At 41.2% G+C, this 22657-nt stretch overlaps 1 protein-coding gene across 1 annotated transcript; it reads right to left on the reverse strand.

Annotated features, from left to right (window-relative positions):
• Nucleotides 1-274: 274 nt before the first annotated feature.
• On the reverse strand, nucleotides 275-19292 carry B4GALT4 (beta-1,4-galactosyltransferase 4). Its single transcript, XM_090265403.1, has 6 exons — nucleotides 18899-19292; nucleotides 17117-17349; nucleotides 14908-15095; nucleotides 5949-6071; nucleotides 3789-3893; nucleotides 275-1207 (listed from the first exon to the last, which is right to left on the reverse strand). The coding sequence occupies exons 1-6, from the start codon at nucleotides 19149-19151 to the stop codon at nucleotides 1075-1077; spliced, it is 1035 nt and encodes a 344-aa protein (XP_090121529.1). The 5' UTR covers nucleotides 19152-19292; the 3' UTR covers nucleotides 275-1074.
• Nucleotides 19293-22657: the final 3365 nt, after the last annotated feature.

Consider the following 22657-nt stretch of genomic DNA (forward strand, 5'->3'; position numbering starts at 1 on the left):
GCACCCATGACCCATCATGAGAAAGGAACAGAAGACTATGGCGATGTGGCCCAGGAAACTACACGCAGAGGCACCTGCCACGGGCCTGGAGCTGGTTATATAAGGTTGGCTGTACACAGGAAGGACAGGGGAAAGGAACAGAGGATGAAGAAGAGATGGAGTAGGAGGTCTTGGTCTCTTTTGTTTTGTTTTTAAGCTGTTTAAAATTATGGGTACTGAAATAAACACATCTGTAGGCCTCACACAACAGTAAAAAAGAAGACTGAGCACCCAAAACTTTTTAAAGTTTTACTGCAGAGGTATTTTTTATGTATTATTAGTTAATATGTGATTTGTAAACTGCTAATTCATATCTTACATGTACAAAATCATTTTACAAAAGTGCTAAAAAACTAGTAGATAATGTATTTCCTGCTGCGGTCTTATTGGAAAGAACACCTGGCAGGTGACACCACCTGCAGTATTAGCAGCGGCAGCAACCAGTGCACCCGTGGCTGCCTCTCCATCGGACGGTCCTCCTGCCACCTCTTCAGTTCCCAAATGCACTGCATCTTGGTTCTTCACCTTTCTCCCCTCTCCTGCCGCTGACTTCTCCCGTGGGACCCACCTCTTCACAGATGACCATGCAAGATTAACGAGTAAAGGAAATAAATCTTCGTACCTTTCTTCCTCCATTAAGAACAATTCTGGTTTTCTGGGACATTCAGCAGTCTTATTTCCTGTGGCCTTTTTTATCCCACAATGTATCACTTCAAACTTAAATAAATCTCCTTCAATTAGCGTTGTCAAGCAGCCTGCATATCTTTTGAGTCTTCCTTTTACACTTAGTCCTTCAAGTATCTATATTATAATATTCTAACCTTCATGATCAAAACAACTAAGAAAGAATTTTTGTTAGAATTATTTTACATCCCATCTCACCGGGGGCTCTACTAAGAAAATATGAAAAGGAAAAGTTCCGCTTGGTAACTAGCTGCAACAAGTTCTTAATATGTGCAACTAGGGCAAGTCTCTAGTCCAAAATTATTGCAATCAAATATTCAGTTCTTCCAAACATCACCAGACAATCTAGAGTCATGGGCCAGACCAGAAATCCACTGTGATGTTGATATATAAAGGATTGTAATCCACAGATAGTAATTTATAAACACAACTGTTCAGCCCATCTGTTCTCCAGACTCGTGACACCTGATGTAAGAGCTTCATCCTAAAGACAAAAAGAACAAATGTGAACAGTAAGACAAAAATTAACATATATTTCCATTGCTTTTTGTCTTGCCACAAAATTTAACAAAACCATCTTGATAAATTATTACACCTGTTGGGTTTCCTACTGCAAAAATGTTTATTTTCCCCATCTAAAATAAGGGACACCAATGACAGTCATATGTTCATGTGCTGAACCCCAAGTGAGACTGGAGACCAGTGATGGAAAGTGTAATATAATAATGACACTTACATGCAGTGAGTCCCCAGTCTACAGGACAGAAGGACATACAGGTAACACTGATACAATGTGACATGTGTCATCCACTGCTAATAGGTCCTTGGATAAGCTTCGGGCACCTGTGAATCCTCCGATGTTGTTGGGGAAATTGTGTCTGTATGCAGGGAGGGTACAGAGCTCTTCCTAACAGTCTCAAACAAAGTTAGAATATACGTAGAGAAGGAAGAATTAAGGGTACCTAACTTCATGATGGAGTCTGAAGAGTGGTCGGAGAGAAGGATAATTAGACTGAAGCTTAAAAGAAGAAATTCACTAAGTGAAGAAGGCGAAGGAAAGGATTCAGAGGAAGAGAAACCACCCTGTGCAGATGCACAGACATGCAAACCAGCAGAATGCATTTGAAGAAGAATAACTAATTGTGTGGCTGGAGCCCTGGGATGTGGGAAGAGTGGGTGGGTGGTGAATGAGCTGGTCTCTGAGAGCCTAGCAGTGAAAAATAATCCATTTCAGTGACAGTGGCAATGTGGGTGGAATCAGAAGCCTAACAGTGAGCTAAATAAAATCAGAGGAAAACAATACAGCATGATTTCATTTATATAAAATTGAAAAATATGAAAACTAAATAAACTTTTGTATAGGGATACAAATAAATGGAAAAACAAGAAAACTGAGAAAGAGCACAAATAATTATCACAAAAATTCAGGGAAATGTAGCCTCTTGCCATGGAGGTGGGGCAGATATGGAATTAGGGAGGGCCACAAAGGTAACAGGCATCAGTTGGGTGGTATCATGGTATAAAGAATCTTTGGATTTTTCATACAATTTATAAGTATTCTTTTTATATACTCAGTAATAAGTACTTTTTATTCAAAGAGAAAAACGCATGCCTATGGACAGAGGCTAATAAGACACATGGAAAATAGAAATAGCTATTTTGTTAAAGTGATAAAGCCTTTTAATATTGTTTTAAATATAGACTCTAATAAAGCCCTGTAATATTGTGCTAAAAGCCCACTAGTATTGTTTTAAAATGTACCCTAACAAAAGGGCCAAGAGTCCTTTAACGCTGTTTTAAAAGTTAGAAGGAAAACAGAACAAAGAAATATAGATTCTTCAGTCACAGTCCCATAAAGAACTGGTTTATCTGTCAGGATTCCTTAGTGAAAGGGCTAATTCCTAAGGCAGAAGTACAAGATGAGCCTAGAACAGCTCATCCCACCAGAGCATAGGGAAGGACACTCTAAAAAGCAATGCTGATTCGTTCCCTTTATTCTGCCTTTTCTATAAGAACCATACCCCAATGCACTCAAATAGATGAAGAGGGCAAGTTCTTCTTTGTAGAAAGATCTATCTAAAAGATGCAGAAGGAATTAAACACTATCAGAATTTTGTAATCCTTAACTGAGTCATAAATGTAGACAACAATCAGCAATAACAATGGCACCTAAAATTATTAGGTGAAAAACTGATGGGAAACCTCACAATGAGAAGCTGGGGCTGACAGTGCCTGAACCCACAGATCCTGACATCACAAAGACACAACCAGATATCCTGTCTTGTTGTGACACAAGAGGAGGTACATGGCACCATCTGTGAAGTGCTCTTGCCCCCAAATAGTATTGACTCTGTCAAGCCTCAAGATCTAGCTCCTAGTTCACAAGGAAATGCAGAGGTCAGGGGCACATATTAAGTTTTGTCACTGGGATAGAGCTGGCAAAATCCCCAATGTAGGAAATTCCATAGGACAAATAACTTGGTTTGTTCAACAAATAAATTGCAACGGGGAAAGAAAAAGGTAGAGGAAATCTACAGATCAAGAGATTTCAGAGAGATCATCCAATGCAATGTGTAGATGGAGCTTGTCGAGATCCTAATTGGAATAAAGCGTGTGTGTGTGTGTGTGTGTGTGTGTGTGTTTAAGCATTATGAGACAATAAGGAAAATCTAAACACTGGACGTTTGACGATATTAAGAAAGGATTGTTAATTTTATTTTAGGTATGATAATGATATAGTAGTTCTTTTCTAAAGACTTCTTATATATTAAGGATACATACTGAAGTATTTACACATGAAATGCTGTGATATCTAGGATCTGCTTCTAAATAATCCAGTGGAGGCGGAGAAAGAAAAGAGGCCATGAATTGATAACTGTTGAAGCTAAGTGTGAAGCACATGAGGGTGCAATATATCACTGCCTCTACTTCTGTGTCGGCCTGAAAATTATCTCAATAAAAACGTAAACAAAATAAACTGGCTCATCTGATCAGATTCGGCAGTGTCCTTATTGACAGGAGAGACTAAGTAGATAGCCTGACAGGCATGTGAAGCCAGGACTTACCGTTCTATATTCACCTCATTGCCTTGGTCTCTAGTGTGGAAGATCATTGTATATTTACCCACATCAGGCATTGGCCGGATTATTTTCATTCTATGAAGCTCAACCCTAGAAAAATAACAGAGGTGGTTTTTAAAAAATTCCATCCTAGTTACCTACCACTAGGCACTTGAAAAAAATTATTTCCAAAAAGTCACATGTGCACACACACACAGACACATGTAGTTTGATTATTGGGGTATTAAAAAAAGAATTTTCTTATAATGTTGGGCCTCAGGCAGTAAGTCCATAAAAAATCATATTTAACATTTACTCCTGGGGTACAAAAGAGATGTGTCAATTCATAGTTTGTCATTTTCCAAAACAACTGAGAAAACACATTTTAAAACATCATGACATAAGGCATATAATGTCTAATCACTCTGTATACCTAAAATTAATATAACATTGTATATCAACTATAATTGAAAAAGAAATTTTTAAAAATTATGATGATAGAAGAATCAAGTCTCTTGGGATCCCTAGTTTATTTACTGCTTCCTTCTTTTAACAAAGAAAGTAATTATCTTTTAAAGTGACAAGTGTTAAAACCCATGAACCTAGGTTCAAATCTAGACTTTGTTATTTTCAATCTTGATAAGTCAGTTCATTGTTCCAGGTCTTGGTTTCCCATCTGTAAAATGCCAGTGTTCTTATAGAGTTGATCAGACAGGCTCAAATGAGAGCGTCCACAAAGAACATGTTTTGCAAACTGTAACGTACTATATCGTATGTGCAAGGAAGAGTGGCACCTGCTGCACAAGTGAGTAAATAAGTATTTAGTGAATAAACCTCAACCAACTTTTATGTTGAAATCATTTAGTTATCAATAGCATTAGTCAAGAACCACTCTGAAGGCTCTGATGTTCTTATCAAACAAAAGCAAAATCTGGGGCTCCCTTTGACCTTGAAGCCAAGGAAAGCAGCATGAAAATAGACAGTGATGATACATGATCAGTGAAAAATTCTAACCTTCCCATCTGGGCAGTAATGTGGATTTAGGGGAGATGATAGATATTGTTTACATCTAGCCTTTGCTACTCTTGCCCTGAAATCTAGCTCTGTCTACTTCATAAGCCCTGGCCACACAGGCTGCTGATGGGCTGGCCTTGAAGAGCTGTTGCCCATCATGTGGTCATTTCTAAGGAGAATTTGGTCAGGGAAATCCACACTCCTCCTGCAAGGAATATCCCAGGGACTCTCAACCTACACATGGGAACAAGATCAGCAGGGAGCCCTGGCTCCTTTGTGCTGGAGGGGAGAGTTCTGGCAGTCACATATCTATTCATTCAAAACTCCAGCTAAGAAAGTTCCTTTCCAAGAGACAACAGCATAAGGAAAGCGGGTCTCCTGATAGCTAGGAAGGCTTTGTTATTACAAGTCTAAAGATACTGGCCCCAGGCTCTTGAATAATTATTTATTTCTGGTAGGCAGGGCTACCCATACTATCTGGCCATGAAAACCAAGTTCAGGGGAGGGAGCTGAGAGAGGCGGCCAGGTATAGTCCTTCTGAAGCCCCCAGGACAGAAAATAGTCCAGGAGAATATGTGGATAATGATAGCAGCCTGGAGCCTGGCCTGGGAGTCAGGCCAGCAGCCACCCCCCCAGTAGGTGGGGCTGGCAAATGCCTAATGGAGAGGACATCTTGGCCTGCTTCAGGGTGTGCAGGTCCTCACAGGCTGTTGGCACTCCCTGCTCTGGGCACTGGGAACTGTGCAGGATTCCCTGGGGCCTTGAGGGAAGCATAGTCTTGTACTGGGGCCTCTGGCCACTGTCCTCAAATTGTATCTTTGTGGACCCTCCACAATTTGGGACTTTTCATTCACTGGTGAGACCCTTCTTGGTAAGCAATACCCACTGTCAAATCCACAGAAATCTCCATCAACGCTTGTGGACCCGTAATGCCCATGAGCCAGAAACAGGCCACCTTCCATTATTTCCACATTGCCAGTGGCAAAGAGCAACTGAGGTCATCCTGCCCTCCCTCCGCACCTGCCTCCTAAAGCCTAAATCTGTAGCCTCCTGCCCTTCTGGACTGGCATCTACAGGTACTATAAAATGTAGGTTTCCAGAGCCATCACTGACAGCAGAGCCCCGTGAAGGGGACCTGTCTCTGTTGTTCACCTGAGTCTGAGGTCATCGTCTTCGCCTCCCCATCCCCAGTAGTTGTTAGAGAATCCATTCACCTTGAAAAATTGCTCTCTTCTTAGGGCGGTAACACCCCCAAAATACCCGCTGTAACGTAACCTGGAGCAGAAGAGAGGAGAAAGCATAAAAACATTAGCATGGCCTTTTTGTTCTCCACAGGCACTTGAGAAGTCTCTGACTCAAGGCTGGCATTCTAGGAACACAGAGAAGACCAAGCACTCCACCCCCTCCCCCTCTTGCTGGGCATCCACCTCCCAACATTCCTGGCTTGCCTTGTCTGCTGAGACAAGTGTTCATATACCCTCACTAAGCAAGGTGCTACTACTCACCTGTTAATGTCCATGTGCAAAGGTCTATATATGTACCTCTAAGTGTGCACCATAACACGAGATGTCAATGACAGATTTCATCTCATGCGCCAATCCAATGAATAGACACAGCTATCAAGGGCACTGGGTTAAGGAATCTGAGGTTGCATCCAAGTTTAGCATAAATAAGTTTCATATAGAATATACTGATTTTTGCTGTGAGCTCCATGGCAGCTCAGGTGCCTGACTGACGTCGTGCCCCACCGCAGGGAGCTGGTGTGAACCAGGACCGGTTCATCAGAAAATCGAGGAAGTCGCACAACCAAGGATTTAAAGAAGCCACATTCATCCAGACAGATGCATTTTCTACAATAGGCCATATTACTAAGATGGGGAGTCAAAGCAGCTCTACTTAATACACAGAAATAAACACAGGGAGGCTGCCAAATTGAGGAGACAAAGAAATATGGTTTAAATGAAAGAACAGAACAAAACTCCAGGGAAAGAACTAAATGAAATGGAGATAAGCAACCTGTCATATGCAGAGTTCAAAACACTGGTGATCAGGATGCTCAGAGAAATCACTGAGTACTGCAACAGCATAAAAAATACCCAGGCAGAAATGAAGGTTGCATTAAGTGAAATAAAGAAAAATCCACAGGGAACCAACAGTGAAGGAGAAGAAGCCAAGATTCAAATCAACAATTTGGAACATAAGGAAGAAAAAAAGCATTCAATCAGAAGAGTATGAAGAAAAAAGAACTTGAAAAATGAGAATAGAATAAGGAGCCTCTGGGACATTGCCAAACACACCAACATCCAAATCATAGTGGTGCCAGAAGAAGAGCAAGAAATTGAGAACTTACTTGAAAAAATAATGAAAGAAAAAATTTCTAATTTGGTGAAGCAAATAGACATACAAGTCCAGGAAGAACAGAGAGTCCCAAACAAGCTAGACCCAAAGAGGACCACACCAAGACACATCATAATTAAACTGCCAAAGGTTAAGGATAAAGAGAGAATCTTAAAAGCAGCAAGAGAAAGGCAGAGAGTTACCTACAAAGGAGTTTCCATAAGACTGTCAGCTGATTTCTCAAAAGAAACTTTGTAGGCAAGAAGGGACTGGCAAGAAGTATTCAATGTAATGAAAAGGAAGGACCTACAACCTAGATTACTCTATCCAGCAAAGCTATCATTTAGAACAGAAGGGCAGATAAAGTGCTTCCCAGACAAGGTAAAGCTAAAGGAGTTCATCATCACCAAGCCATTATTACATGAAATGTTAAAGAGACATATTTAAGAAAAAAAAGAAGATCCAAACTATGAACATTAAAATGGCAACAAATCAACAACTGAATCTAAAAAACAAATTGAGCAAACAAGCAGAACAGGAACAGAACCATAGATATGGAGATCATTTGGAGGGTTATCAGTTGGGAGGGGGAAGGGGAAGAATGGCAGAAAAGGTGCAGGGATTAAGCACAAATTGGTAGGTACAAAATAGGCAGGGGGATGTTAAGAACAGCATAGGAAATGGAGAAACCAAAGAACTTATATGCATGACCATGGACATGAATTAATGGACGGAATTGGGGGAGGGAATGGGGTACTGGGCAGAGGGGGGCACAGGGGTAAAATTGGGAAAACTATAATAGCAAAATTAATAATATATATGAAAAATAAAAAAATAAAAATAAATTAAAAAAAGAATATACTGAATTTTTACTTTCACTTTTTGGGGGAAGAGGGTAGAGAGCAGAAAACAGCTCCTGCAAACACTGTGTGTGCAAATCTCCACATCTATGCATGCAAAGCTCCATACCAGAGTCTGTTTCTTGAAGAACTCAATATACTTCAACAAATCTGATGTTTCTAGCTTGAGCAATTAGGTAGATGATTGTGCCTTTCACAAAAAAATAGAATATACAGAGCCCTGGCTGCTGTGGCTCAGTGGATTGAGCATTAGCCTGTGAGCCACGTGTCACTGGTTCGATTCCCAGTCAGGGCACATGACTAGGTTGCACGTCAGGTCCCCAGTAGGGGGCGCGAGTGAGAGGCAACCACACAGTGATGTTTCTCTCCCTCTCTTTATGAATAAATAAATAAACAAATAAATAAAAAAATTTTAAATAAATATACAAAACAATAAATGGGCTTTGAAAGGAAGACAGTAAATTTTGGATCAAGTGGAATCTGAGATACCTCTGGGGCTTTTGCTGGTGGTCAAAAGGATATGGGGTCAGAGCTCAGAAGAGAAGAGAGACTAAAATATGGCTTTGGAAATAAGCTATTAAGAGGTGGCACGTGGAGCGCAGAAGTAGGAGAACTACCCTGCCCGAGGACAATACAGTAAGTGAGGAGAGGACAGAGGGTGGAGCCATGAGAACAGCAACAGGGAAAGGGGGAAAGAGAAGAGATCAAGAGGGACTAGTCAGAGGGCACCTCCCAGTCACATGGAACTTTTATGATTGCTGGGGGGCCAACTGGCAAATCTAAGAAATAAAGATATCCCTGAAGATAACACTGTAACAATTCAGAGATGTAAAGGTAGGCAGCTTATTAACCTGGATGTTACTGAGAAAACTTTAATTAAAGCCTCTAAGACATATGAAATATTTCTGATTTTCCAGATAAGAAAAAAAACAAAAGGAGGGGTTAATCAGCACATAGACACTTGCCGTCTAACAGGTGGAGCCAGAAAAGGTAATTTGTAGTTCAACTGTATTTCTGTGTCCTGAGTATAGATGGGGAGGGCCTGTTTAACCCAGTATGGAAACAGATTTATTTATATACCCTTAACCTAAAATTCTAGAAAATGTGTTATTATAGCCTAAAACAAACAAAAAGAAAGAAAGTGCTCAGAAGGCAGCTATTACAGCCCCAGGCATCTATAACAGCAACCTGTTGCCGGGTTATTAAACTCTGACTATGAATGGATTCTTAACTACCTAAAGACCAGTAGCTTCATCAGGACAGAGTAGAACCACTGCCCAGGAATAACATGCTGAGCACCACAGAGGGGTTGCCAGGAGAGAACAGCATTTATGATCTGAGAGTGATCTATTAAGTAACCAGTATCCACTGTGAGCAAGGCAGCTGGCTAAAGACTGTAATCCCTGGGCTCTGCCCTCAAAGAGTTTATAGTCTAACGAGAGAGGTGAGCATTGTCAGGGTTGTGAGGAAGGAGAGGCCACAATCAAAGGATTCTGAGAGACAGAAAAATGGGAACCTCGACGTGGCCAGAACTCCATGAGAAAAAGGAAAAAGGGGAAAAGTGCAGGCTGTCTGAGCAGCACCTAGAGACCAGTTTAGCTGCAGTAGGAAGTACAGAAGGAGACCAGTTGGAAGGAAAGATAAAAACACTCCGTTTCAGCCCTGTCCTGTGTGGCTCAGTTAGCTGGTCATTGTACCGCCAAGCAAAACGTCACTGGTTCAAATCCCAGCCAGGGCACATGCCTGAGTTTCGGGCCAGGTCCCTAGTTGGGGCTGTACAAGAGGCAACCAATCAATATTTCTCACACATATTTCTCTCCCTCTCTTTCTCTCTTCTTTCCCCTCTCTCTAAAAATAAATAATTTTTTTTTAAAAGAACTCCATTTCTCAGTGACCTTTTAGATAGCAATATCTATGTGTTTATAGATGTTTCCTTTTGGTTTTTCTTCTTATCTGGAAACACATAAGTATTTGATTGGACCTGTAACAGTTTTATTTAGTTTTAAAAGGCAGTAAGATTGGGAAAATGTAATAAAATATCAGTAGAGTCCTTGTAGAGGGCAGGCAGGTACCAAAGGAATTCTTGGCAGTAAAATTTGCCAAAAGCAGGTCCAGAGCTTTATCACTGACTCATAGTCAGTGGGATAGATAAGATTTATTACTGGCTTCACCAGAACCCAAGACAGTTGGGTCAAGTTACCTTAACTTCTTCCCTCTGCATGTGTGCAAAGTGAAAACATTTTTATTTTTTTATTTTTTTATTTTAATTATATTTTATTGATTATGCTATTACAGTTGTCCTGATTTTCTCCATTTGCCCCCCTCCACCCTGCACCCCCACTCCCTCAGGAAATCTTCCCACCATTATTCATGTCCATGGGTCATGGTATAAGTTCTTTGGCTACTTTATTTCCTTTATTGTACTTTACGTCCCTGTGGCTATTTTGTGACTACCTGTTTGTACTTCTTAATCCCCTCACCTCTTCACCCATTTGCTCAAACCCCCTCCCATCTAGCAACTATCAAAACACTCTGTAGCCATAATTCTGTCTCTTTTCTTGTTTGCTTAGTTTGCTTTTTAGATTCAATTGTTGATAGATATGTATTTATTGCCATTTTATTGTTCATAGTTTTGATCTTCTTTTTCTTCAATAAGTCCATTTAACATTTCATATAATAGTAGTTTGATGATCATGAACTCCTTTAGTTTTTTGTTGTCTGGGAAGCTTTTTATCTGCCTTTCGATTCTAAATGAGAGCTGTGCTGGATAGAGCAATCTAGGTTGTAGGTCCCTGCTTTTCATGACTTTGGCTATTTCTTGCCAATCCCTTCTAGCCTGCAAAGTTTCTTTTGAGAATTCAGCCTACAGTCTTATGGCAACGCCCCTGTAGGTAACTAACTTCCTTTCTCTTGCTGATTTTAAGATTCTCTCTTTATCATTAACCTTTGGCATTTTAATTATGATGTGTCTGGAGTGGGCCTCTTTGCATCCGTCTTATTTGGGACTCTGTGTGCTTCCTGGACTTGCATGTCTATTTCCTTCACTAAATTAGGGAGGTTTCTTTCATTATGCTTTCAAATAGATTTCTAGTTTTTTATTCTTTCTGTCTTCCTTCTGGCACCCCTATGATGTGAATGTTGGACTGTTTGAAATTGTCCCAGAGGCTGCTTACACTATCCTCATTTTGGGAGATTTTTTCTTCTTGTTCAGATTAGTTGTTTTGTGCTTCCTTATGTCAAATCATTGATTTGATTCTCAGCTTCAGCCACTCTACTGTTGTTTCCCTGTAAACTGTTCTTTTTTTCAATTAGTGTATCCTTTGTTTCTGACAGGACCATTTTATGCTGCTGAGGTCTGCACTAAGTTCCTTGAGCATCCTTATAACCAGTGTTTTGAATTCTGCATCTGACAGATTGCTTATCTCCATTTCGTTTAGCCCTTTTGATGGAGTTTTGATCTGTTCTTTCATTTGGGCCCTGTTTCTTTGTCTCTACATTTTGGCAGCCTCCTTGTGTTTGTTTCTATGTATTCAGTAGAGCTGCTTTGACTCTGTCTTGGTAGTGTGGCCTAATGTAGTCAGTGTCCTGTAGGGGCCAGTGGCACAGCCCCCCCTATCAGCCAAGCTGGGTACTCAAGGTGCACACTTCGTGCGGGCTGAGTACTCCCTCCTTCCTTTTGTAGTTGAGCTTTGGTTGCTGTTGGCAGGTAAATGGGAAGGATTTACCCAGGCCAGTCGGCTGCAAGGACTGATTGTGACCACTGACCACCACCCTCTGCCCATCATGGAAGATCAGCCATGCGGGGGCAGGGTGGTGGTGCTCTGACGTGGTCGTTAGCTGCGCACTGGATGTGCAGGCTCTGTGGTTTCCCAGGTTGTACAGGCCGAGGTCAGCCTTCATCTGTGTTTTGCCCAGGGTCACCCTGCCTAAGCTATAAAGCAATCTGAGATGGCTGCTACTTGTGCTGGGCTTGGAGATTCCCAGGTGAAGCCAAGTAGCTGCTGCTAGTGCCAGGCCTGGACCCCAGTGAAGCCAGCTGTTGCTTGTTTGAGAGGATTTAGAAAGTTGTGAAGCATGAGCCAAGACCAGCCATTCATATGGAAAAGCAGCTTGGGTGGGCCTGTAAGTTGGGTGGGGCAGAGTCTCTGAGGATCTCCAGGGTGGGGCAAACAGAGTTAGCCAGGTTGCTGGAGTCTTGGATACGGCACCAGCTTGCTGGCTTTGTGGGGGAGGGTTTATAAAAGGGACAGTGACCTCTGCTCACCTTGATGCCAGACACTTCAGTTTCTCTCTGTGTGCCACTGGTGCCTTTCAAGCTGCTACCCCAGGGTTGGAGCTCAGAGGGAGTGAGTCTGAGTAGGTGAGTCCATGTGTGGGCTCTTTAAGAGAAACTGCTTGGAGCTCCAGCAATTTCTTCCACTGACTCAACCCCTGCTGGTTTTTGCAGCCAGAAGTTATGGGGACTTCTCTTACTGGCACCGGAACCCTGGCCTGGGGTGCCCGGTGTGGGGCTGGGATTCCTCACTCCTGTGATACCCCTCCTGAATTTTTCTTCACCATACGTGGACGTGGGGTCAGCCCATTCAATGTCTTCATGACCCCTACCAATCTGGATTGATGTGGTTTCTTTAATTGTTTAGTTGTCAGACTCCCATTCAACTAGATTTCTGACAGTTCTGAGTGATGGTTGTTCTATATTTTAGTCATAATTTGGTTGTAGGAGGAGGCAAGCCATGTCTACCTACATTGCCATCTTGACCAGAAGTACTTGAAAACATTTCTTAAACTTCCATACTCACGGGACCATTGTGACAATGAATAAAACCCTTGCTGATCTAATTTCTGTGGCTCAGTGACACACAGTTACCAACAGGGAGCAGATGCTTAGCTGCCTACCACCATAGCTGCCAGCTATGGAGGGATTCTACCCAAAGCAGCAAAGGAAAGGGGTGGGAAGGGCCGGGGAGATATATTATTACTTATGCATGTGTCTTCCTGGCCACAGTAGATGAGGCAAGTTACATGACACATGTAACAAAGTAAAAAAGAATGTATAAATGACATCAGGTCCAGAGGAAAACTTAAATCAGAAGAGAAGTTTAAAATGGGAAATAGAACTTCAACCTGCAAATAAGATTCTCTTCAGCTTTAAAAAGAAGGCTATGAATTGGCTCAGAGCTTCCTGCATCCAGAAGAAATAAGAGGACATATTCAATCCCCTGATTCACATTAAGAAAACCTTCCAGTTACACAAGGAAGACAAAGGCTTTCTGATAGCTAGTTATAAAAGAAATGTCTGTCCAGTTACAATACCAAGTTAAAACAGCAAGATTCATACAAGAGCTGTTTTTAGAGTGAGTAACCTCTGATGAAATCTATGATTGTGACATCAAAGTTTTATTCAAACTCAATTCCCAGCAGGAGTGCCCAAGAATTCAGTTTCTTGTGGTCTGGCTTAACACAAAGATAAAATCTAGAATTCCAACAAAAGGCCTGTCCTTAAAACAATCCTGTTATCTGCACTCAAAACAAACAAAAAAATGCTGTGTGATTGTAATTTCTCACCACAGATGTTTAGAAAGAACTGGGCAATGGGAAGTTATGTATGTCAGGGGTCCAATATACCTGTATTCTGTGCTGTAAATAGTGAAAACTTATTAATACGCAGTTAAGTGAAGAGATGGTTTGACATGCTTCTGAAAATACTGAGGTGCCCTACCATGATATGCTGCCTTCTTCAATGCAGAGGTAGCTCAGAGACCAGAAAGCAAAACCTCCAGGTAATAAGATTCAGATCCAAAGATCAGGTTCTCCAAAGGCAAAAAGCCTGTGATCTCTCCCAGCCCTGCAGGCCCACCACACCTGCCTTCATCCAGGTGCATGGCCTCCTTCCCACAGCTTTTTCTCCTTCCACCCCTTCCCCAACTCACTACCAGGTGCTTACAGTTAAACTGACAGAAGTTAAGGGCAAAACTGATGCAACTCCACTGTAGCTGTCTCCCCACTCCAGCACACAATAGGAAGCTCTTTGAGGGCAGGCACAGGGCCTATTCTAACTGGTCTCATGTCCCCATGTGCAGTAAGCAGAGCAGACATGAGCACAGGTAAATGGCAAGGCGGGGGGGTGAGGGGGGAGCTGACAGGTAAATGGCAAGGTGGAGGGGGGGAGCTGACAGGTAAATGTGCACACACATAAGCGAATATATAGTTTCATTTACAGAGAATTTCTTGGTCACTATTTCCCCTTGGTTGTGCTTAAATAGGAGCTGGTATAAAATAAAGTTGGAAATCAGATCTGCCTCTCCTAGGGGGCATAAGAAATGGGGAATGAAGACAGAAATGGTGGTGCCCAGCACTTCCCACAATGGCTTTGAGAGAAGAAACTTGTCCTGGGTGTTATGGCTCCTGAGCAGACTACTCAGTGGATAGTCCCCTCCCTACTCTCCCTCGGGACTCTGGAAAGATTCCACCATCTGAGAAGAGATGTCAATATTCATACAACAGAGGCCTGAAAGTTGAACTAAGGGGCATGCTTTTGATGCCCCCTAGAGGGGGAAGCCAAGGAATTCCAGGAAATTACCTGAATTCTGCACAGCAGGGGTCAGCTTGGAAAAGTTCCACTGTGTGGAAGCTGCAGGTGAGGCTAGCCATGCTTTGCAATGCCTGGATTATTTCCCCTCCCCTGTTCTTCCCATTTGTCTTTGGGATCCTCTGCCAAGGCTGTCGTAGGGCTTTGTGCTGAAAGGAAAATCCTAATTTCGCTAATTCCTGTTTTGAACTTTAAGTGATACGCCATGCGCCATTTTCCCTATTTCTCATTTACCTAAGACACTCTGGATACTCCATCCCACACAGCCTGATGACAGCAGGGCCAGCCCCTCCAGCTCAGCAGGCTGCAGGCAGAGCCGCCTTACCTGTACCCGGTGCTGTTCCTGCCCACCACCAGATGCTTGGGCTGATCCTCGCACTTGTAAAGGTTCAAGTCATTCTCAGGCACCAGGTCCACATCATGGAATATAAAGCAGTCCCAATTTTCATCGTTGAGAGCTTCTAGATAGCCCACATTCAAGAGTTTGGCTCGATTAAACTTTTTACTGCCGGCCTATAGATAGGGAAATTAAAGGTTGAAAAGTTCCTGAGACAAGGTTTCACACTGTGCCCCCTTGAGCCCAGATGCAGGAGCTGGTATTAATTAACTCCTGCTACCCACACAACTATACTTGTGACATGAAAATCTGACAGTAGATGCAATAAAATAAAGGACAGTTTGTTTCTTTACATTTCATATGTACTTAAATCCCATCATTTAAAAACAAACTTTGAAATGGGGAGCTGTTGTTTAATGGCTATAGATTCTCAGTTTTGCAAGATGAAAAAGTTCTAGATACTGGGTGCAGAATAATGTCACTATAATTAACACTGATGAACTGTACACTTAAAAATAGTTAAGGTGGTCAGTTTTATGTTGTGCATAATTATCACAATTTTTTTAAATGCATCATCTAAAAATACAAATAAAAATAACTCAAAAAACTTAAAAAACTACTTTTATATTTTCCATGTAAAACTACAAAACCTTTTTTACATACTCATCATACTGATAAGTATCACTGCTTCACTGTTCAACTCTCAACTCCTCCCAATCTTATCCTATGTAATCAATTTACACTAAGCTTCCAAAAAACAGAGCTTGCCAGAAAGGATCAAGAATTCTTGACCTATAAATAGAGAACTTCATTGCTAATATTTCTAAGCTACATAAAAGTCTCTTGGAATCACTGTAAGAGAATCCTGTTTTAATACTTAATGGCAGAAGCTAATCCTCACAGTGACCTTACTGAGGGGACCCGGCAATGGGTAAAAAAGGAACAACATTTCCGCCAGTAATAAGACCAGAGGTACAGTATGGAAAAATTTTTACAGTAGAGTTTTTTCATGGCTGTTTGGATCAAATTCCTACAGAATAAACTCCAGTTTGATACAGTTAATCATAACAAAAATATAAGCAGTTTTCTCAAAAGGTACCACAGTACTTTCCTGAAAAGAACAACACAAAGCAGACATATTTTTCTATTCATAAAAATATTATACATTAGGAGTGGCTGTCCTGAGAAAGAACTCAGAATGATTAACAATGTTAAGAACAAAAATAATTCTAAAACAAATATAATAGTAAAATTTTGTTTCAAACACTAAAATAATAGCTATAGATTATATATGCACATTACTTTTCAAGAAACTCAGTTTATTATCAAGTATACACTGCAGAGATTTTTTGTCAAAAGTTTTCATAAAACAAGTATTACCGCTTATAGTCAATATGTAGTAAGGATGAAATTAATGATTTTGCTTGCATTTTTAGCATTTGTAAAGATTTGAGAGGAAATTACTTGGAAGGCCCAGGGCAACTTTGAAAAGTTAGACATGGATAGTTAAGTTGAGGCCTTATTTTTTTCTTTCAATAAACAATAACACAAAATAAAGGCATCTGTAATCATCCATTCTACTTAGAGCTGAACTCTTCAAAAGTAGCTAAACTTACTGTGTTCCTGCTAAATCATGCTTCTGGAAGCCAAATAAGTAAATCAAGAAAGTGAAAAGGAAGGAAACAAACAAATAAATTGTGGCCCAGAAAAGTGAAAATTAAACACATTTTACAAAGTAAATAGTGGCAAAGTTAAAGGCAGAATGGTGCAGACGGTTACAGAACTCCATGGCTAGTAACGCACAGTAGTCTGTCAAATCCTCTGTCTAGATCCCCAGTGAGTAGCCATGCTTTAAATGCAAAACAATTTCAACACGTCATGTGCAGTATATAGCAAAAGCAGAGGAAAGCACAAGGTAAATCTCAGGGAAATTCTGAGCAGTCATTGGCTAACGTGGAAGCGCTGACAAAACAGGCTTCCTCCTGAGGTTTTTAAGAGGCAGTAAAATTTCCCAGCACTAAGTCCCATTGCTCCACACTCAGAGACAAGCATTTCCTTTACTCCTTTCAGGGAAGAACAAGGTAAGAGCCCTCTCCTTTGACAATAGTCTGATGTTCTTTTAACCAAGACAGACAAATGGTCAAGTCCATCAGAGAGGAGAACCTGAGGCAGAGCCCTGGTCTCTCCCCACACTCACCTGGTGGATGACATAGATGCCATATTCCAGCTGCTGCCTCTGCAGGAACGGATGAAGGTGTTTTAGCAGGTACATCAGGTGTCTCTCTCTGTTCCGGTGTGGAATGAGGATGGCGACCCGCTGTGAAGCCTTACATTCCTCAGGGTGATACCGGCCTCTGTGCACTTGGGGATTTTCTGCCTGCACGTCTTCCAGAGTAAGATCTGGCTGGAAAATGAGCTTGTCCTGACCTCCTACAATTAAAATAGGACACAGGAAACAACAGCAGCTATCTCATCAAGTGGTGAGAGGCTTACATGGGCTAGTACACGCAAAGCACTTAGAACATTGTCTGGCGCCCAGTGAACACTATATGTGTTAGCTTTTATTATTACTACTTTAAAACCTCATTGAGTCATAAACCACAACCACAGAACCATTCGACTGAGGTTATTGGCTATAAAAGCAAGAAAATGACATATAACAGCATTCCCTTGTGGCTGGATAACCAACGCCGGCTCTGTGATTCATCTGTAAATTAGAAATGCATTCTGTCCTGCTTTCAGCTTTCTGCTTGGAGGAGGCAAAGGTACAACTTTCTTCAGTTGTCCCAAATCCGGGTCCATCCGAAAGCAGCCGCCTCCATCATGCCACTGAAATACGACCCCAATGAGATCAAAGTCATATACCTGACGTACACCAGCAGGCAAGTCAGTGCCATCTGCCCTGGCCCCAAGATCGCCTGCTGGGCCTGTCTCCAAAAAGGTTGGTGATGACGTGGCCAAAGCACACATTCAGAACAAATAGGCCCAGATTGAGGTGGTGCCTTCTGCCCCTCCCTGATTATCAAAACCCTCAAAGAGCCGCCATGAGATAGAAAGGAGCAAAAAATATTAAGCACAGTGGAAATACCACTTTTGATGAGATTGTCCACATTGCCTGCCAGATGTGGCACTGATCTTCAGCTAGAGAACTCTCTGGAACCATTAATGTTCTGAAGAATCAGAGGTTTGATATATAATATCGCAGTGGAGTCCTTCTCTCTAATTAACGTGTTCACTAAAACCAATTTACTGTTCATTGAACTTGAAAGGCAAGACATCAAAGGGGAATCATAACATACAATATATTTAAGAAATAAACACTAAAGACAACACTGAAGGACAGACTCAGTCATGTCCCTCAATTGCATATTTTTGGCCAAGGGGATGCAAACAGATGGGACACAAAGAGGAGGCTGAAATGTGCCTGCATTTCTCCACTGTGGTGCACAGGTACCAGGACAGAAACAAGCCCTTGCTAGCCGGTTAGTCCCAGGAGAAGGAAGACACGTGGAGCAGAGCCAGCAGCCTAGACCAACTGACCCTGAGCTCATCCCACAGACTTGTAAGCTAAATGATGCCCACTGATGTATGCTGCTAAGATTTTTGTGTCTGGATAATAAAACTGGGTATGTTTATATTAGTGGCACACTCTGCATCAGCAGCATGGATACAGCTCATAAACATAATGTTGAACAATGGACATCAGACACAAAAGAGTATACAGTGTATGTTTCCAATTATGCAAAGTTCAAAACCAGGAAAAATCTATTAAAAACTTGAAGTAAAGGTAGTAACTGAAAGAAGTATGGGAACTTCTAGAGTTCCAGGAATATTCCATTTCTTAATTTACATACTGGCTGCACAGGTATGTTCATTTTGTACTTAACCAAGCTGTATACTTCTGATTCTTGTACTTTTCTGTACATGTATCTAATAAAGTTTACATAGCACTTGTAAAAAATAAAAAAAGAATACTTACTGAGGTGTGGAGAGACAGAAGGGCAGTTGTCAAGGTCTGCTTTTTTCACAGGTTCTTCATTAATGAGAGTTTCTTTCTTCCCCAAAACCATGGCCTTCTTGAAATTAGTAATGAAATCCTTTGCTCTAGGAATCTCTTGAATAGCACCCACAAAATAGTTACTGGTGGCCCACCCAACCACTGTCAGGCATAAAGTAAAAAGCAACAGTAATCTGAATTTGTAGGAAAGGTAGAAAGTCACATGGAAGCCCATGTCTTCTATTACGTGAGCAAGATGTTTCACTCTGCCTCACTACAGGCAGGAAACTCCAAGTTCAACTTTTCCGGTCTGATTGCACACTTGAGGACAACTAAAGATGCAATGCTTGCTTTTGCTCAGTAGTTCTGCTCCAACAATCTCTAGAAGGCAATCACAAAGACATGTTTCAAATGAAAATCCTATTCTGAAATAATTCACTTCAGCACAAACTGAAAACCTATCCCCAATGGATATTGACTAAGAGTAATGGGAGTTCTCCAAGCAGGGTTTAGAGATCAGAAACTCAGAGATTTTAAAGACAGAAGGTTCCAACTACCTACACATCACAGAAGTTCTCTCTGGGTCATCACCCAGGCTGTCTGTCACTTGAGAGAAAAGCCATGTCCAGATGTTGCACAGGAGGAGAAAGTAGAGACTGTAGTGTCTCCTCAGTTCTGAGCTGGGGCACAGCGTAAAACATAGCCTTACAGTCCTCTTTCTGGCATAGCTTTAGGAGAAAGTAAACAACATGAAATCTTGTCAAGGAGAACAGGACAAAAGCTCTTGTCTATGAAAGCTAGGAAAATGTGTTCCTCAACAGGGGATGAAAAATCAAGGCTTTCCACAATGAGGCACTGGCACGGGGCACATCCCAATAGGCTGGGGAAGAGGGGGCAAGAAACATAGGAGAATGACAACACAGGAGGCCGAGCATCTTTAAGAATAATAGGTAAACCCCTGGCTGCTGTGGTTCAGTGGATTGAGTGTTGGCCTGCAAGCCAAGTGTCGCTGGTTCGATTCCCAGTCAGGGCACACGACTAGGTTGCACGTCAGGTCCCCAGTTGGGGGCGCGAGTGAGAGGCAACCACACAGTGATGTTTCTCTCCCTCTCTTTCTCCTTTCCCCTCTCTCTAAAAATAAATAAAAAAAAACAAATAAAAAATATAAATTATAAAAAATAAAAAAAGAATAATAGGTAAAATTGTTTAAGGTCAGGGGTTCTGATTCTGACAGAAGCTACAGATCTACAACATACCTGCCATGAAACCTGGTCTTCCCTATAAAATGGGGGGATAAATATAGTACCTACCCAGAGAGGTTATTGTGGGGCCAGATGACCTAATGTATTCACACATCAAGTGTTAGCCCACGTCCTGATGCACAGTAAGCACCCATGGTGCCCATCCCTGTTGATATTGTTATATGACTTGACTTTAAGAAACTCTGGATTAGTGATGGCCAATAGGCAGACACACTGGAGGTTGCCAGGACCATGACTCTATTATACTATATTTCTCACTGACACTTTATAAATTGCCATGCTGATTTACACTTCAGTATAACTTCATCTCGGAGAGGTAGCTATGCTCTTAGATACTGACAAAAAACCAGTTTCTGAGGCCACACAGGTGAGGGCTCACCCAGACTGTGGCGAGTGCACTAAGGTGATGAGAGTGACTTGGTGAGTAGCAATAGCCCGCACATCCTCTCTGCATTGCCAAGACCCCATCTCTCCTCTAATTCGAAACATGTTATCAGAAGAATGCAGAAATGCTAAAGCCAGAGCACTGATAATCTCCAGAGCCAATATCCTCAGTTAAATGAATAGAATGGAGATGAAAATATTATCTATGCCAAGTTATAACATGGAAATGCTTATAATTAAATCTTAAGTAACAAAAGAAAAAGAAAATAAACTCTATGTGTGCATGATTACCACTAAAATTACAGAAATAAGAAAACTCTGGGGGAAAAAATATTGCCATAAGCTAGCAATAATTGTATCAGAATCTTCTTTTCAGAATTTTGTATGATATCCTTTTATAATAAAACAAAGTTTTTTAAAAATATGATATGTAGGGATGTGGTAATTTACTATGAAAAACAAAATCTCAGCAACTTGCAAGATGGCCTCATACTTACTGAAGAGTCATATTTCAAAAATTTAGCTCTAGGTTAGTTTGAGGGAGACCTAGAAAGCAATTTCTCTTTAGACACAATGTAATAAATGGAAGTTAAATTCCTGTCAAGACACTAGAGATGTGACCCACAAAGCAATTAAACAGTATGGCTTGTATTTAGTCTTGAAGGTATCCTAAGAAATAACAGTAATAAGAGCTAATAGCAATTTATTTGTGCATTTACCCTGTACCATGCTCTGGGGTTAAATCACTTGTATCACCTTATTTAATTCTCATCTCAACCTTATGAGGTGAGAATTATTAGTCTCCTCGTTTTATAAAGGAGAAAATGAAGGTTTTGAGAGATTATAAAACTTGCCCAAGACCACACAAGTAGTGATGAAGCTGGGGTCTGAGCCCATGTGGTCAGCTCCAAAGCCTGGGCTTTTGCCACACCCTTCGCATGGGCATTTCGATCTCTTTCCTTGGGGCCCGGGCACATCCAATACAAAACCCTTAAAATATGCAGCTTTGTGTGTGTGTGTGTGTGTGTTTAGCAGCATTCTACCTTTCTCCCACATCCTCCTGACCCTTTCCTTGGCCCTGTTTGTTCAAATGGCTTCCTCGAGTTCTTGTGTCTTCCCTCCAGGTAAGTCTGCAGGATCCTGGAGCCAATCAGGCAACCTCTCGTGGACTTAATTCCAAGAAGCTTAAATGCTAGGACTGGCAACAATTTTTTATTAAAACCTCAATCTTGGAAAATCTAGACTGGGAACAGTGGAGGGATAGTCCCCTGAAGGGACTTCTGATCACAGTACTGCAGTAGAAAGCACACATCCCTCCCCCCAGCATTTTACAGAGGGAGAGGTGTTAAAGAGATTTAAAAGCCTACCCAAGTAGTGAGCTAGGAAAAATCATAGACTACTATTGCTGAACTGCAGCACAAGGAATTTGTCCAAAAATAAGAAATTTGTTGTAAAAGTAAGCAGCCATTCTTAATGATTGCTTAAGAATTAGCTCTTCATAGCTATCCCTGCTCATTGAGACTATTTGGAATCCAGTTAAAAGCAATCACTTCTCAGTTTTTCCAGTCTCAGTGCTCTCCTCAAAACTGACTATACAGGGAGCTGGCATGAAGAAAGCTCAAGTATAAGATCTCCTTGGTCCTGTGAGTGAACATCCAAGGTGTGAACAGCCTATAACAAAATTGTCTTTGAAGAAAGATCTACCCAGCCTGCTTTTCAGCCAAGTGGCTAAAGACAATCCCTTTAGACATGTTTTCCCAGCTAGAAAACATTTTTAAAAAATCTTAAACCAGTTGCTATAAAAATTTAATGAGATTACAGATGGAGACACACCTGGTACATTCCCAGGAACATACTAAACATTTATTGACTCTGATTACCAATGTGATTCATGCTCAAACTTAACCAGAATGTTAATTAAGATAATGTTATCTCTGTAGTTACATACTGAAATACAAATAATTTTTATTTTCTATTTCTCTGTAATTTCCTGATTTTCTTTCAATGAGTATATATTATTTTTATAATTTAAAAAATAAGGATTTTTAAACAAAAGTTCTTTTTAGAGCTGGTATTTCCTGGTTGGTGTTTGCGG

This window comes from Furipterus horrens, unplaced genomic scaffold (assembly GCF_987537825.1).
Source record: "Furipterus horrens unplaced genomic scaffold, mFurHor1.1.pri manual_scaffold_1, whole genome shotgun sequence".
Classification (NCBI taxonomy): Eukaryota; Metazoa; Chordata; class Mammalia; order Chiroptera; family Furipteridae; genus Furipterus; species Furipterus horrens.